Below are 14,754 nucleotides of genomic sequence, written 5' to 3'. Positions count from 1 at the left end.
TCAAATACCATCCCAAGCACAAAATTGGGAAATTCTCTCTCTCTTTTTAAAAAATATTTGTTTTACTTATTTGAAAGACAGAGTTAGAAAGGAGAAACAGAGAGGAGACTGTCCAGCTATTGGTTCACTCCCCAAATGGTACAATAGCCAGGGCTGGGCCAGGCCAGAGCCAGGCGCTTCATCCTGGTCTCCCCTGTGGGTCCAGCAGTCCAAGCACTTGGGCCATCTTCTGCAGCTTTCCCAGGCACATTAGCACAAAACTGGATTGGAAGTGGAGCAGCCAAGATTTGAACCAGTGCCCGTATGGGACGCTGGTGTTGCAGGCAGCGGCTTAACCCACTTGTTCTGCAATGTGGGCTCCTTGAGATTACCATGACACAGGTAGATGGGTAGTATGGCTAGGTTTTACCGTTAGTGTGCAGTATGTTTTATTTTAAGATTTTCCATGAGTTGCATCTTAACTTGAGCCTCCTGGAGTCTAAATGTCAGCCAAATATGAAAATAAAGGAAAATCCTAGGGTGAATTTGAAGAATGTGCCAGTCTGCTTGAAATTCATGCTTCAGTTTTCACATCTTTATGTGTTTGCCGTGGTGTTCCAGCTACCTAGGTCAGGCAGTCCAGATCTTGACTGACCACTTTATTTGACCTGATAAAGATGGAGGATCAAGTTATTAGACAGCTGGCCCAGGGTCACCAGGTAATTATTTTTCAAATAATTGTGATATAAGCCAAGTTCTAAAATCGTTAATGGATTTTGATACCTGTAGACTATAATATGAAACCTTAGAGAAATAAAATATTAAACACCCCCATTTTTTGTTCTTCCTCATGCTGTTAAGACCTGCAGTGATCCATCTTATTTTTAATTGTATAATTTTGACAAATGGGTTTTAGAACAAAATCTACAAAATCATTTTTCTTCTCTTTAATTTTTAAAGGGGTGTGATATTTGCATATATTAAGTATTTAAATTGTTCAGTAAGATTTCAGTTGTAAGACTGAAGGGCCTGTTTAAACGAAACGTCTCTGTGTCGGGGAAAACTGGTAGCCGGCCCGAGACGTCTGAAGTTCAGAGCCGGAGAATCAGTGCAGCCCTGCCCAACAAATCCACATCTGGACTTCTTCCTACCAAGGAAGAATTAGAAAAAGGTTTCTTTCTGAAGGTAGAAGTGGTTGTTAAATTAGCAGTTTACCGTTGGATTTTTGTCCCTTCACATTCGGGTGAGATTTTCTCACTATAAGCTTGAGCAACGTTTTTAAGTTTCCATTTTCAACCAGTTTTGTTCCTAACAGAAGTGACAAAGCCTCTCAGAGTCCCTGCAGAGCCTCCGCTCCGCTCTGCTCCCCCGGTAGCATCATGGGTGGCATAGCCAGTTACCACGGCCAGATCAGCAGAGGCGCCGCCCCGCATGGCCTGTGTCGCTTCTCCCTGGTCTGCTCCAGGCTGCGCCTCGGTCTGCTCTTTCCTTTCGTCGTCTTCGCCTTCTGAAGTTTCGGTTGGCTGTTCTGCAGTTTTCCTCCCTTCAGGTTGACAGGATGTTTGCTCATTACCCATTTCTGGCGGGAGTGCGACAGAGAGGCTGTTACGCTCTGCTGTGTGCATCAGATACGGGATGCATGAAGCTTGTGTCATTGCGTGATGGGCTTTAGAAGTTTGATGGCCGCGGTGCTCGGGACACGGTGGCTCACTTCGGAGTGCCTGGATCGTGTCCCACCTCTGCCACAGCTTCTGATTGAGCTTCCTGCTAGTGGACACTCTGCTGGGCCATGGGTAATGGTGAAGTACTTGGGTCCCGTCAGCCACACGGGAAACCCAGATGGAATTTCAGACTCCAGGTGTGAGCCTGGGTGCGCCGCCTGTTGTTGAGAGAATTGCCAGGTGGAACATTGATCTCTCCCTTGCTCGGCTTTTCAAATGAATAAAAATAAATAACTGAACTTTAAAAAGAAAATTTGATAGCAACTGTGCTTTCTTTTATATAGTATATATTAAAATGACTGTATAATATCCAACAAAACATTGGGCCTGTGATGCAAATGACTTAGCAAACATAAAGTGGTGATTTAAAAGCATCACTGTTTAGGTAATGAGATAGGATTAGTGGAATTTGATGAACTGAAATGAACTGTTCAATTATGAGAAAGAGAAGCAACCTTTCAAGCCGGAAGTGAAACAATTCTTTGTTCACCAGAGAGTTAATGAAGGAATTACCAGGAGAGGGGTCCTCCCATCGGAGAGAATTGTCTCTGTAATAGAAACTTGTGTTGGTGGAGGTGCTCATTTCTACGGGGCTTAAATGTCAGAACATTAAATGAAGAGAAAGCTGATTGCGTTTAGTCTTCTATAAATGATGCTGGAATTTAGTTAGAAACTAAGGTTTTGGTAGATTCAGCATACTGTAGGAAATCTGTTCATCTCCACAACTTTTTGTGTTTGGGGCGTTTTAAAATTCTGAGTAAGATGAAATAACTTCAAAATAAATAATTTCAAAGAAATAACTTCAAAAGAAATACCAGGGCTGACATTGTGCAGTAGCAGGGTAAGCCTCCAGCTGCGGTGCCGGCATCCCACATGGGTGCTGGTTCAAGTCCCGGCTGCTCCACTTCTGATGAAGCTCCCTGCTAACGTGCCTGGGAAAGCAGTGGCAGGTGGCCCAGGTGCCTGGCCCTTGGCTGTGCACGGGGAAGACCTGGATGAAGCCCCGGCTTCTGGCTGTGGCCTAGCCCAGCCGTCGCTGTTGCTGCCATTTGAGGAATAAACCAGCAGGTGGAAGATCTCTTTGTCTTTCCTCCTCTCTCTGCAACTCTGCCTTTCAAATAAATTTTTAACAAAAGAAAGAAATACTATAATACATAATACATTTAAGCATATTTTTCGTTAAGGAATGAGATTGTATTTCAGGCTTTGTTAGGCCTAAAAATCTAGTACATTGTTAGGTTTTATTTTAGGTTTGATAGATGTTTCTGAGGATGTAATTTTTTAAATTTATTTATTTGAAAGGCAGACTTACAGAGAGGCAGAGGCAGAAAGAGAGAGAGAGAGAGAGAGAGAGATCCTCCATCTGCTTGTTCACTCCGCAAATGGCCGTAATGGCCGAAGCTGGTTGATCCGAAGCCAGGAGCCAGGAGCCTGTTCCAGGTCTCCAGTGTGGGTGTCGGGGCCCAAGCACTTGGGCCATCCTTACTGCTTTCCCGGGTCCATTAGCAGGGAGCTGGATCAGAAATGGAGCAGCCCGGACTTGAACTGGCGCCCACATGGGATGCTGGCACTGCAGGTGACGGCTTTAGCTGCTGCGTCCCAGCACTGATCCCTCTGAGGACGCCACTTTAACTCTCAGAGAAAATGAGCAGATCCACGTGTCTGCCCTGTTGGAGGTCAGAACCTTTCCACGTTACTCCTGCCAGGAAAAACATTTGTTGTTTTTTGTATTTTGGAGTTTTCCTCAAAAAAAATTCTTAGATTATAGACCCTGTGATAGGACTAGTACTGCAGGATTCAGTGTAATGGGGAACCTTTTCTCTGTATTTTAGTTCAGCGATCAGCAAACACTGGGAGGCTGAACTGGCTACCCTCAAAGGAAACAATGCCAAGCTGACCGCGGCCCTGTTGGAGTCCACGGCCAACGTGAAGCAGTGGAAGCAGCAGCTCGCGGCCTATCAGGAGGAGGCAGAACGCCTGCACAAGCGGGTAAGCCGGGGCTGGGTCCCAGGACCCTGGGGCTCCCAGAGGAGAGGCAGTGTCAAGGTAGATCCAGCAGAGGGCCCTCTGGAGCTGCCCACTGACCACCAGGGCCTAGAGGAGTTCATGGGTTCCCTTCCGTGAGTGTGGTTAGGAGAAACATTCTCCATAGTTCCATGAAGTCATTGGACGTCAGAAGACATGATCACAAGTTCCATTTGTAGCACCCATTGACTGTGTGATCTGTGTAAGTCATTTCCCTCTCTCAGCTTAGTATTCTCACCTGTTACAGAGTAATACCAGGGGACTTCAGAGAGTTTGGTGGGGGGGCAGTTAAAAAATAAGTCTATTTTGATGCAAAAGATTTTTGAGATACATGCGTGGTTTTTTTCATAGCACATATTTTCCATGACACTTTAGAAGACCCTCATAGGCAAGTCAGTCCTGAGAAAATGAACTGAGACACTAAACGTTACATATTGTACTGACTCCGTGAATTGCAATTACAGTGAGACAGTTAAAAACTTTTTTTGTTAAAAAAAAAAAAGATTTATTTATTTATTTGAGAGGCAGAGTCAGAGGCAGAGAGAAACGTCTTCCATCTGCTGGTTCACTCTGCAGATGACCGCAGTGGCTAGAACAGGGCCGATCCAAAGCCAGGAGCCAGGAGCTTCTTCTGGGTCTCCCACACGGGTGCAGGGGCCCAAGCACTTGGGCCATCTTCTACTGCTTTCCCAGGCCACAGCAGAGCGCCGGATTGGAAGTGGAGCAGCTGGGACACGAACTAGTGCCCATATGGGATCTGGGCGCTGCAGACAAAGGCTTAGCCCACTACACCGCAGGACCAGCCTCGAGATAGTTAAAAACGTTTATGATTTTATTGTTTTTTAAAGAAGGAGCAGTTTGGAAGTGTGGGTAGAACCTCATTTATATAAAAGTTGGAAGAAAATCAGAAATAGCCAGTACCATGAACATCGGAGTCTAAACAATCCCCTACGAAGAGTTTTTTCATTCAAAGCCTAGAAATACACTGACCCCACAGGAAAGCCAGTACCACTCATTTCCTTTTTGAAAAGGAAGTGAATCCCGTAGACAATAAGGAATGGGCTTAGTAACAAAGTACGGCTTGAGGAGTATAACAGACCAGGGTGACTGGGAAGTATGGGGGAAATGAAGTAGAACGGCAAGGGAGAGTTAGAAGTCTGAGCAAATGTGGTTCCACCCTGCGTCTAAAAAGTCAGCTGTGGGGAAGAAGGGAGAGTGGTGTATACTTGAAGCTTTGCAGTGTAGACATGAACAGTTTTCCAGGAACAAGGCGACTTGCCTGCCTTGTTGGAAATACACACTGGGCGTCCTGGGCAGTGAGGATGGTTAAGGTGGTTGGGATAATGTGTGCAGACCTAGAAGTTAGATTTGATGTTGTCCAAAAACAGAAAACCAGAACAATGAACCCTTGAAGGTTTTGAGTGGAGAAAGCCTCCCAGTGAAGGAGGACTGTGTTGGCAGTTTGTGGAACAGGTAAGAACAGGAGGAGCATGAGTGCGGCCTCGGGCCCAGGCCAGCTGGAAAGGGGTCTGCACAAGCTCATCAGTGCATAAGTAGGAAGGAAGCAGACGCCGGAGAGGTAGACAAGGAGGTTTTAGGAGAGAACAATACACTGAAAAATACAAGGTGGAGGGATTTGCTGATTTCTTAGTAGTCCAGAATGGACTGTGTTAAAGTCAACCAAAATCGAGAGCATGGATAAAGAGCTGTGAGTGTGTGAGTGTGTGTGTGTGTGTGTGTGTGTGTGTGTCTTCTGTCTGCATTAACGCTGCCTGGTATAACTTTCAAGGACACTGCCCCTCTCTGTTCTCAAAAAATATCAAAATGTTATAAAACAGGTAAAAGTTACATTGTTCTCTGGGCCTTAGTGAATTCTTACTGATTAAAGGACTGTTATGTCCCTGGAAGAGGCACTGTTCCTGTAAGTCACGGCAGTATCAGGTGATCTAAGTTGTATTTTAAGTATATATTTTCTTCCAGATTGTCTTACATTTTGGAAAACGTATTTGAAAAACTTCTCACTCGTGTGGGACCAGTTTTCAGAACCCGTATTTAATCTGGAGTCTGCAGACGAGGGCAGATGGCCGTGATATTGAACATTTTCTGGAGAAATTTTTAAAGAAGGCTTTAATCAGAATCTCTACTTGTTCATCACTGAAGTTTTCCTGGTCTTTCTATGACCAGCATGTAAAGAATTACTGGTCTTCGTTTCCCTTGTTCTAAATTAATATCTTTGAAGAACCTAGTCATTCTGAGTATTTTTCAAAATTAATTTTCATATATGGGCTCAAAGTTACTTAGTTACCAAGGCTTATTATGTCTTCCGCAGGGAGCTCTCTGAAATTGCCATTTATGTGCCCTGTGTTCTCACTCCTGTTCAGGTTACTGAGCTTGAGTGTGTCAGCAGCCAGGCCAACGCCGTGCACACCCACAAGACGGAGTTAAACCAGACGATCCAGGAGCTGGAGGAGACGCTGAAAGTGAAGGAAGAGGTATCTGCTACGTCAGTCCATCTGTCATCCAGCTAACATACTCTGTCGAATCTTAGGACCTATGTAACACTTAAAGGCAGTCTGCGGAATAAACCGAGACTGTGGGCTTTTTAAACTCGTTCCGGTCTCCCCTGCCACCCCCACCCCAGTTCTGCTGTGCGCTGGAATGAGGCAGGCAGACTGCGACGCTGGCGGTTGCCTGCTGTGTGAGGGTCACTCACATTCATGGAATTAACAGAAAACCATGACGGGGCAAACGAATTTTACAAGTGGGTGCTCTGGTTTCCAGTCAAAAGCTTTAATACGCTACGAAAGAATTGTCTGTATCCACACAGCTTGAAGCAGCCCTGGTTTCTAGGCAGCGCCCGGTGACAGCCCCGGTGGGACTTGTTGCCTGGGATCATTGTGTCTAGCGGCACACCTGTCCTTGACAAGTCAGCACCGAAGAGCGGCTTCTGAATCCTCTAAGAACGGCGGCAATGATTTCAGGGAAAAATCAGGCCTTGCCTTTGCTTGATGCGGTTTTGATGTTGTCCTGAAAGGCTTTGCTCTACCTTTTCTAGGAAATAGAGAGATTGAAACAAGAAATTGATAATGCCAGAGAACTGCAGGAGCAGCGGGACTCTCTGACTCAGAAGCTGCAGGTGAGGCGGGCGGCACCGCACACACGCTTGTGCAGGGGCGTGGCCGTCTTTGACGTAGCTGCGACCTTCCCGAGACTCCATTCTGGAGGACGCCGCTGCTGTTTTCCTCTTCCGGGACTTTAGATGCACGCCTGCTTCTTGGGTTCTTATCATTCACTTGGTCACGCCTTGTGGTTGTTTATAATCATCATAGGTGGCCATGTACACATTATCTTTAGTCAGTTATTATGGAAACTTCTTTTTTTCATAAGATCTTACATATTTGGGAGGCAGAGTTAGAGAGGGAGAGACAGACAGATGTCTTCCACCTGCTGGTTCACCCCCAAATGGTTGCCTGGGCTGGAGCTGAACCAGAGCCAGGAGCCAGGAGCTCCTTCCCCATCTCCCATGTGGGTGCAGGGGCCCAGGCATTTGGGCCATCTCCCGATGCTTCTCCAGGCTGTAGCAGGGAGCTGGGTCGGAACAGGAGCATCTGGGACACAAACCGGCATCCACAAGGGATGCCAGTGCTGCAGGCTGAGGCCTAGCCCACTGCCACAACACTGGCCCCTATGGAAATTTCTACTTGTGACATAAGAAATACCCTGAATTTAAAGAAATTGTGTGAAGCAGGTTTCATTCAGTATAGGAACTCTGCTCTCATAGAGTGCAAGTTCACGCTCTCTCTCTTTCTTCAGTCAGGTTTACTAATGTTTATTATATGCTTCCTGATTTAAAAAAAAAAAAGATTTATTTATTTTATTTGAAAGGCAGAGTTACAGAGAGAGTGGGAGAGACAGATCTTCCATGTGCGGACTTACTCCCCAAATGGCCACAATGGCCAGAGCTGGGCCGATCCAAAGCCAGGAGCCAGGAGCTTCTTCCGGTCCCTTATTGTCATATTGCCTCAGCTCCTTGAGTAACAGGAGTCTTTCAGTCCTGTAACCCAGAACCCAGTCCAGACACTGGCTGTGCAGGCTCACAGGCAGCCCCACCCTGTGCACTGTATGCCTCACGGTGGGAGATGTACACCGGCAGTTTTAATCCAGTGACCAAGTCTAAGAAACCCCCGAAATGTGTTGTTTTGATATACTGTCATTGCAGCCAGGTGCCAAATGGCTGCAACGGTAGGAGCTGCGCCAGTCCAAAGCCAGGAATTGGGAGCTTCTTCTGGCTCTCCCACATGGGTGCAGGAGCCAAAGCACTTGGGCCATCTTAGACTGCTTTCTCGGGCCATTAGCAGGAAGCTGGATCAGAAGTGGAGCAGCTGGGACTCAAACTGGAGCCCCTGTGAGATGCCAGTGCTGAAGGCAGATGCTTTACCTACTGTGCCACGGCGCCTGCCCAGAGCCTTCCATTTTCCAGGCAGGCTGGCGGAGGGGGTGTTTGCTGGTAAATGACATTGGGTATTTTTGGTGGGCGGACACATTCTGTCCTGGTTCTTGCTGTCGATGTCCGCAGGGGGGCGTGCTCTGCGTTCTCCAGTGGGATTGGTCCGTTTGATCGCAGTCAAAGGCTGTATGAATTTGGCATCTGGATTTGTAAGTGTTTTGTTAGGTAGCCTCAGCTGATAGAAACCTGCATGGCTAACTGCGACTCCGTGCACACCGTGAGGTTGGATTTGGCCACTGCAAGTCAGGAGAGCTGCTCATCCCTTGCTGTGTTGCCCGGGCCCCGGCAGCTGCTCCGCGGCACCCTCGCGTGAGCCTGGCACGTTATGACTGGGGGGTGTGCTCCCAGTGCTCGGGCTGCTTCACCATCTCCTTCAGCACTGACTAGCTGGTTGTTCAGTGATACCGTAAACTTCACAGAGTTCCTGTAGACATTGTGTGACTGTTTTAAGTGTGACAGCTGGCTTTCGGCTATTTTTCTCAATTTTATTTTTCTTAAATTTCCTTTTTTTTAATTTTTTTTGGAAAGGCAAAGCAACAGAAGGCCACACACACACACACACACACACACACACAGATCTTCCATAGCCTGACTCTCTCCCAGAATGGACCCAAGAGCTGTGGTTGGGCCAGGCCCGTGCGAGGAGCTGGGAACTCCATCTGGCTCCCCTCGTGGGTGGCAGGAGCCCATTCCTGGAGCCATCACTGCTGCCTCCTGGTCGTATTAGCAGGAAGCTGCACGAGCAGCAGAGCTGGGACTCGATTCCAGGCTCGCTCACTCACGGGCAACGTGTCTCCCAAGCGGCTGACAGCTCAGCAACACCTGCAGAATTGCATCAGTAGCTCGATAGGCATCACTTTATTTTTAGACTCATTTTGTTATATTTTTCAATGCTAGAAACATTTTTTAAAGATTTGAGAGGTAGAGTTACAGATAGAGAGGGAGAGACAGAGAGAAAGAGGTCTTCCATTTGCTGGTTCACTCTCCAAATGGCCACAACTGCCAGAGCTGGTTCAATCCAAAGCCAGGAGCCAGGAGCGTCTTCTGGGTCTCCCATGTGGGTGCAGGGGCCCAAGCACTTGGGCCATCTTCCACTGCCTTCCCAGGCCGTCAGCAGGGAGCTGGATTGGAAGAGGAGCAGATGGGACTCGAACCGGCGCCCATATGGAATGCCGGTGCTGCAAGCAGAGGCTTTATCACTGTGCCACAGCACTGGCCTCTAGAAACATTTTTTTAAGGAAGGGATTCTTTTTTTTTTTTTTTTTTTTTTTTTTTTTGAGAGGGAGAGACAGAGAAAGGTCTTCCTTTTGCCATTGGTTCACCCCTCAAAGGCCGCTGCGGCCAGCGCACCGCACTGATCCGAAGCCAGGAGCCAGGTGCTTCTCCTGGTCTCCCATGAGGTGCAAGGCCCAAGCACCTGGGCCATCCTCCACTGCACTCCCTGGTCACAGCAGAGAGCTGGCCTGGAAGAGGGGCAACCGGGACAGAATCCGGTACCCCGACCGGGACTAGAACCCTGTGTGCCGGCGCCACAGGCAGAGGATTAGCCTATTGAGCTATGGCGGCGCCAGCCTAGAAACATTTTTAAAGGCAGTATTTTTAAAATAATTTTTCAATTTCTCAGATTTTACTATGTTAAGTTTTTGTGCTAGTCTTTTAAAATTTTTATTTTTAATGTGTAATAATTGTATAGATTTATAGAGTGCAGTGTGATATTTGAATAAATGTAAAGATCTTATCAGAGTAGTTGGCCTGTCCATAAACTCAAAAATTTATCATTATTAGTTTTGAGAACACTCAAAATTGTCTCTACTAACTGTTTTGAAGTATTTATCAATTTCTAAACATTTCTTGTTGTCATGAACTTTTTCTTCCCTTTGTCCTTTCTTTCTTCCCTGGGTTTGTTAGAAGTGTCAGCTTTTTGATGAGTTTGTGGAACACTGTGAGTGTTGGGTGTTGCTTTGTCCCTGGTGTGTAGGGTGTTGGGTGTTGATTTTGTCACTGGTGTGATGGGTGTTGGGTGTTGCTTGGTCCCTGGTGTGATGGGTGTTGGGTGTTGCTTTGTCCCTGGTGTGAGGGTGTTGGGTGTGGCTTTGTCCCTGGTGTGATAGGTGTTATGGTATTGGCATTGTCCCTGTTGTGAGGGTATTGGGTGTTTGCTTTATCCCTGGTGTGATGGGTGTTGGGTGTTGCTTTATCCCTGGTGGTGTGGCATGCTGGGTGTTGCTTTGTCCCTGGTGTGAGGGTGTTGGGTGTTGCTTTGTCCCTGGTGTGATGGGTGTTGTGGTATTGGCATTGTCCCTGGTGTGAGGGTGTTGGGTGTTGCTTTGCCCCTGGTGTGATGGGTGTTGGGTGTTGCTTTGTCCCTGGTGTGAGGGTGTTGGGTGTTGCTTTGTCCCTGGTGTGAGGGTGTTGGGTGTTGCTTTATCACTGGTGTGGCATGTTGGGTGTAGCTTGGTCCCTGGTGTGATGGGTGTTGGGTATTGCTTTGTCCCTGGTGAGGGTGTTGCGGTGTGGGTGCTGTCCCTGGTGTGATGGGTGTTGGGTGCTGCTTTGTCCCTGGTGAGGGTGTTGCGGTGTGGGTGCTGTCCCTGGTGTGAGGGTGTTGGGTGCTGCTTTGTCCCTGGTGAGGGTGTTGCGGTGCGGGCGCTGTCCCTGGTGTGAGGGTGTTGGGGGTCACCTTCATGCTTGTCTCCCGTGTAGCATCCTCACTGTCTTCCGTGCAGTCTTAGCAGTTGAGCTGTGCTCTCTCTCTGAGGCAGAACGCAGACTGGTTCAGTCAGAACCTCCGGCGGTGCCGCGCAGGTGGTGCTGTCCTTTCTCAGTCTCTTCAGGGTTGTCAGCAAGGAAGAAAGTGCGTCTCTCGGCTTCCCGCTGCCTGTCTCACTGAGCTTGCTCTCAGCTGTGTGTTAGGAAAAGCAGGTGGAAACAAGGAGAGTGGGTGAGCAGCAGTGAAGAAGACATGGCAGTGCCCAGAGGGTGTTCACGTGTGTCGGTGTGCGGCGTGGACGCAAAGATGTGTGAACAGTGCACTCACCAGATGTGGTGTCTCCTTTCAGTGTGTTAGATGGAGGGGCAGAGGCTCATCCTGACTGGCAACTTGGTAATCCCCGAGAGCTGGGTTTTCTGACTGCCGTATTGACGTGTATATCAACATTCTTGTCTCTAAAGGAAGTGGAAATTCGGAACAAAGACCTGGAGGGACAGCTCTCTGACTTGGAGCAGCGCCTGGAGAGGAGTCAGAACGAGCAGGAAGCGTTTCGCAATAACCTGAAGACGCTCCTCGAGATCCTGGACGGGAAGATCTTCGAGCTCTCGGAGCTCCGCGACAGCCTGGCCAAGCTGCTGGAGTGCAGCTAAGGGCAGGCCCGGGCGCCGCGTGCCGCGTGCCGCCGGCGGACCGGGCGCCGTCCTTCTCCGCGGGACTGCTCGGGCTCCGCATCAAGATTGCACAAAAACACTGAGTGTCACTCCCCAGGAGGAGGGGCTTTTGGACATTGGAATTGTATATTTCAGTGTAAATTTTAGAATCCAGCTTGTGGCTAGTTGGGGGAAAACGCAAGAAAGGAAACACTTGAACTACAAATTACCTCCATGTATATTATTGGCCATAGTTAGCTAGAACGTTATCAATAGACACTTGATGCCATCTTTTTTTCTGAGATTAGCCAATGGGAGCACTAACAACGTCTGGGTCACATGCCCTTTTTGTGTTCAACACAGTGAAGATGATCTGCTTTTTAAATTAATTTATTTACGATATCTAGAGCTGTGTTTTGTGCAAAAATTAAGTGAGGAAAAGCCCTGTCTTTTGTTGTAATCTGAATAATTTCTCAGGATATTTTTGCGCTGCTGCGAAGCAGTGCCATTACCAGTTAATTCTTGCCAGGAGTGAGAGAGAGCTGCGTCTCTCATTGAACACACTCTACCTGGGGGTATGAGCTCTTCCCTTTTGTACGGAAGACGCCTCACTGCGGTGACTACTCTGTACCTTGGTGTCCTCTAACCTTGTCTGTGAACAGGTTACTTTTCCACATTGATCCATGCGTTTCAGCAGATACTGTCTCCCATTTTATTACATATTTTAAAGCCAACTAACGAAGGCAGCTGAGTCCCTCAGAAATTTTTCTTTTTAAATTTCTAATAAATTTGACACACACTTCTGAAATAGGACAGCCCGTCCTTGACGGCCTGGTCAATTAACGTTAAGTATATTTACAGAATATGCAGTTAACATTTATTTATATATTTTGCAAGAAATCTTTTCTGAATGATCAATGCATTTCAATTTACGAATACTAATGGTTGCTGGGGAACTGTTTACTATAGATAATTTTAAGGTGTATTGCTGTTTTAAAGGGGACTCACCCACATCAGCCAACCAGAGAAGACTGACTGAGCTGGGATCGCGGCCGCTGGCGCTGGCGTCATCACGCAGACTTTGCCAGACACGGGTCTGAACTGGTCACCAGGCACTTCCAGTCAGGAATGACATTCAGTAGGCCCTTCTCAGTGAGCAGGTTTTAATGTTGTTTTGATGTGATTTTAAAAGACTTTTAGCAAACATGCATTTCTTTATATGATATTTATTTCATGAAGCTATTTTAAAAGTGAGCCAAGTGCTGTCTGGTCTGCTATGGAGCGGGACTGCACCGGAGCACATGTCTGGCTGTACAGTGCCCGTCGCGTGGAGGAGGTTCTCGCGCAAAGTGTGTGCTTGAGTATCTGACTCCACGGAGTCTGTGATGCACCGACGTCTGTCTGTATCCCAAGGTGACTGAACTGTCAACTCAAATTGAAGCTACTTACTCAGTTTGTAACCATTTTTTCACTCATAAACAGCTACTGAACACTAGACAATTTTGTTTTATATGTATGTGTATGTAAGTAACTACATACATATTAATTTATATTAGAGTGAAAAATAAATGGTTTGTTTCTAAAGTTAGTTTCTAAAGTGAGTTTTCAGGTGTCTCTGAAATGTTTCTATCAGACACTTAATCACCATATAGTACGTGTGCCATAGCGTCATATTACCTCTCTCTATTTTAGGCTGTTTTCCTCACCTGTTTGTTGTAGTGAGAATAATTTAGGTATACATGCTTAGAGCTGAGATAAATCAGGTAATAAATCTATCCATTTGGTAGAAGTTTGCAGTAGATGTGATTCTATCTATGAGTTGCTGAGTAACAAGGATTAATAGGTTTTCATTTACATGGGGATCAGGGAGTTTAGTGATGCACAGCTAAAACATTTTAAAAAGCAGTGTAAGCTGTTGAAATGGTAAGTGAAGTATTTTAATGATTTAAGAAAATATTTTTAAATTTTGACATAGTAGTCATTTAATGGGAAAAATAACTTACCAGAATGTCTCCACTTGGCTTATATTGATGATGTGAGACATGAGTAATTCAATATATACATATACCCATATGTATATACAGAAAATTATTTTTAATATTTTCCTACTGATATAAAATTTGAAATTGAACTTTTGTGAGTGTTTTCCGTGTCCAGTAGAGCCTAATTTTTTTTGCTTTGTTTTGTTTTTTAGTGACTTAACACTTTCTTGAGGGCTGTACCTTTCAATTCCCAGATTGTCAGTAGCCACGGTCAGTGTATGGGATGAGGTGGACACAAGCGCACAGATAGAGAAACCTTCTCGGGAGGACTCTCACAGCCAGTCCTTGTAGAGGGCTACTTAGAGACCATCACCTGCCAGTCATCATTAGCTCGTGTGCCTACTGTAGTTTTCCCATTTCTGTATTATATAAATAAACATTTGCATATTAAAATCTGACTTTTCCCAGAGACTGGTATTATCTGATGTATCTCTGTTTCGATCCAAATGCGGTAATGTATTTCTCAGAAAATGATGTTGGGGACTGTAGCCTGAGCCTGTGGACTGTGCTGTGCAGGAGGAGAGCCAGTGTTGATCCCACTGTGTATGAGTTACGACAACAGTTGATTCTTGTACAGAGCAAAAACTGGCAAAAAATACAGTTTTTATTTTGAAATACACCTGTTCTCTGGAGAATGTACTTTATCCTTTTGTTTCTTCAGTCTTTTGCAGACACTTAACAGCATTTAAGTGATGGCAGCAGTGACTTAAACCTTACAGGTGCTACTGGATTTTCCATTAGTGTGCTGTGAAATCCTGACTTTGACATAAAAGGCTTTCTAAGTATTTCCCGCCTGGAAAGTTGGTTTTTATTCTCCTCTCCCCTGGTTCTTTTTGCAGACTAAGAACTCACAGTCGTATCCCGCGGCCTGTCGAAGACCCCGGCGGCACCGTCAGTCTGCTGGGGAGCTGAGCTTAGCTGTGGCTGCTTTGTCTCTTGTTTGTTTCCAGGTGGAACCACAGGGAGACTCAGAGTGAGTCACGGCAGCCACCTCGCGCTGCCCTGCTCCGTGTGCCCTTGACCGTGTGCGCCTCCCTCGTCCGTGGTTGTGTTGACCGCTGGAAGGCACGCTCGGCTGCTCTCGATTCTCTGTGAGCTCTGGGGCGGGCAGCGGGCAGCG

General features: G+C 46.7%; 1 protein-coding gene across 3 annotated transcripts in view; it reads left to right on the top strand.

The window, feature by feature from the left end:
* The window catches only part of HOMER1 (homer scaffold protein 1), a 157,501-nt gene extending 143,082 nt beyond the window's left edge, over positions 1-14,419 (top strand). For all 3 annotated transcript variants that reach the window (XR_011381839.1, XM_051854078.2, XM_017344541.3), the window contains 4 exons: positions 3,533-3,689; positions 6,107-6,217; positions 6,781-6,861; positions 11,404-14,419. Coding sequence is in view for 2 of the 3 variants with exons in the window: in XM_051854078.2 (XP_051710038.1) it covers positions 3,533-3,689; positions 6,107-6,217; positions 6,781-6,861; positions 11,404-11,592 (538 nt within the window). In the remaining variant the exon portion in view is untranslated. The remainder of the gene's footprint in view (positions 1-3,532; positions 3,690-6,106; positions 6,218-6,780; positions 6,862-11,403) is intronic.
* Positions 14,420-14,754: the final 335 nt, after the last annotated feature.

Source organism: Oryctolagus cuniculus, chromosome 14, assembly GCF_964237555.1.
Source record: "Oryctolagus cuniculus chromosome 14, mOryCun1.1, whole genome shotgun sequence".
In the NCBI taxonomy this organism is placed as follows: Eukaryota; Metazoa; Chordata; class Mammalia; order Lagomorpha; family Leporidae; genus Oryctolagus; species Oryctolagus cuniculus.
The sequence above is the reverse complement of the archived record's forward strand: the minus strand, read 5'-3'. Positions and strand labels throughout refer to the sequence as shown.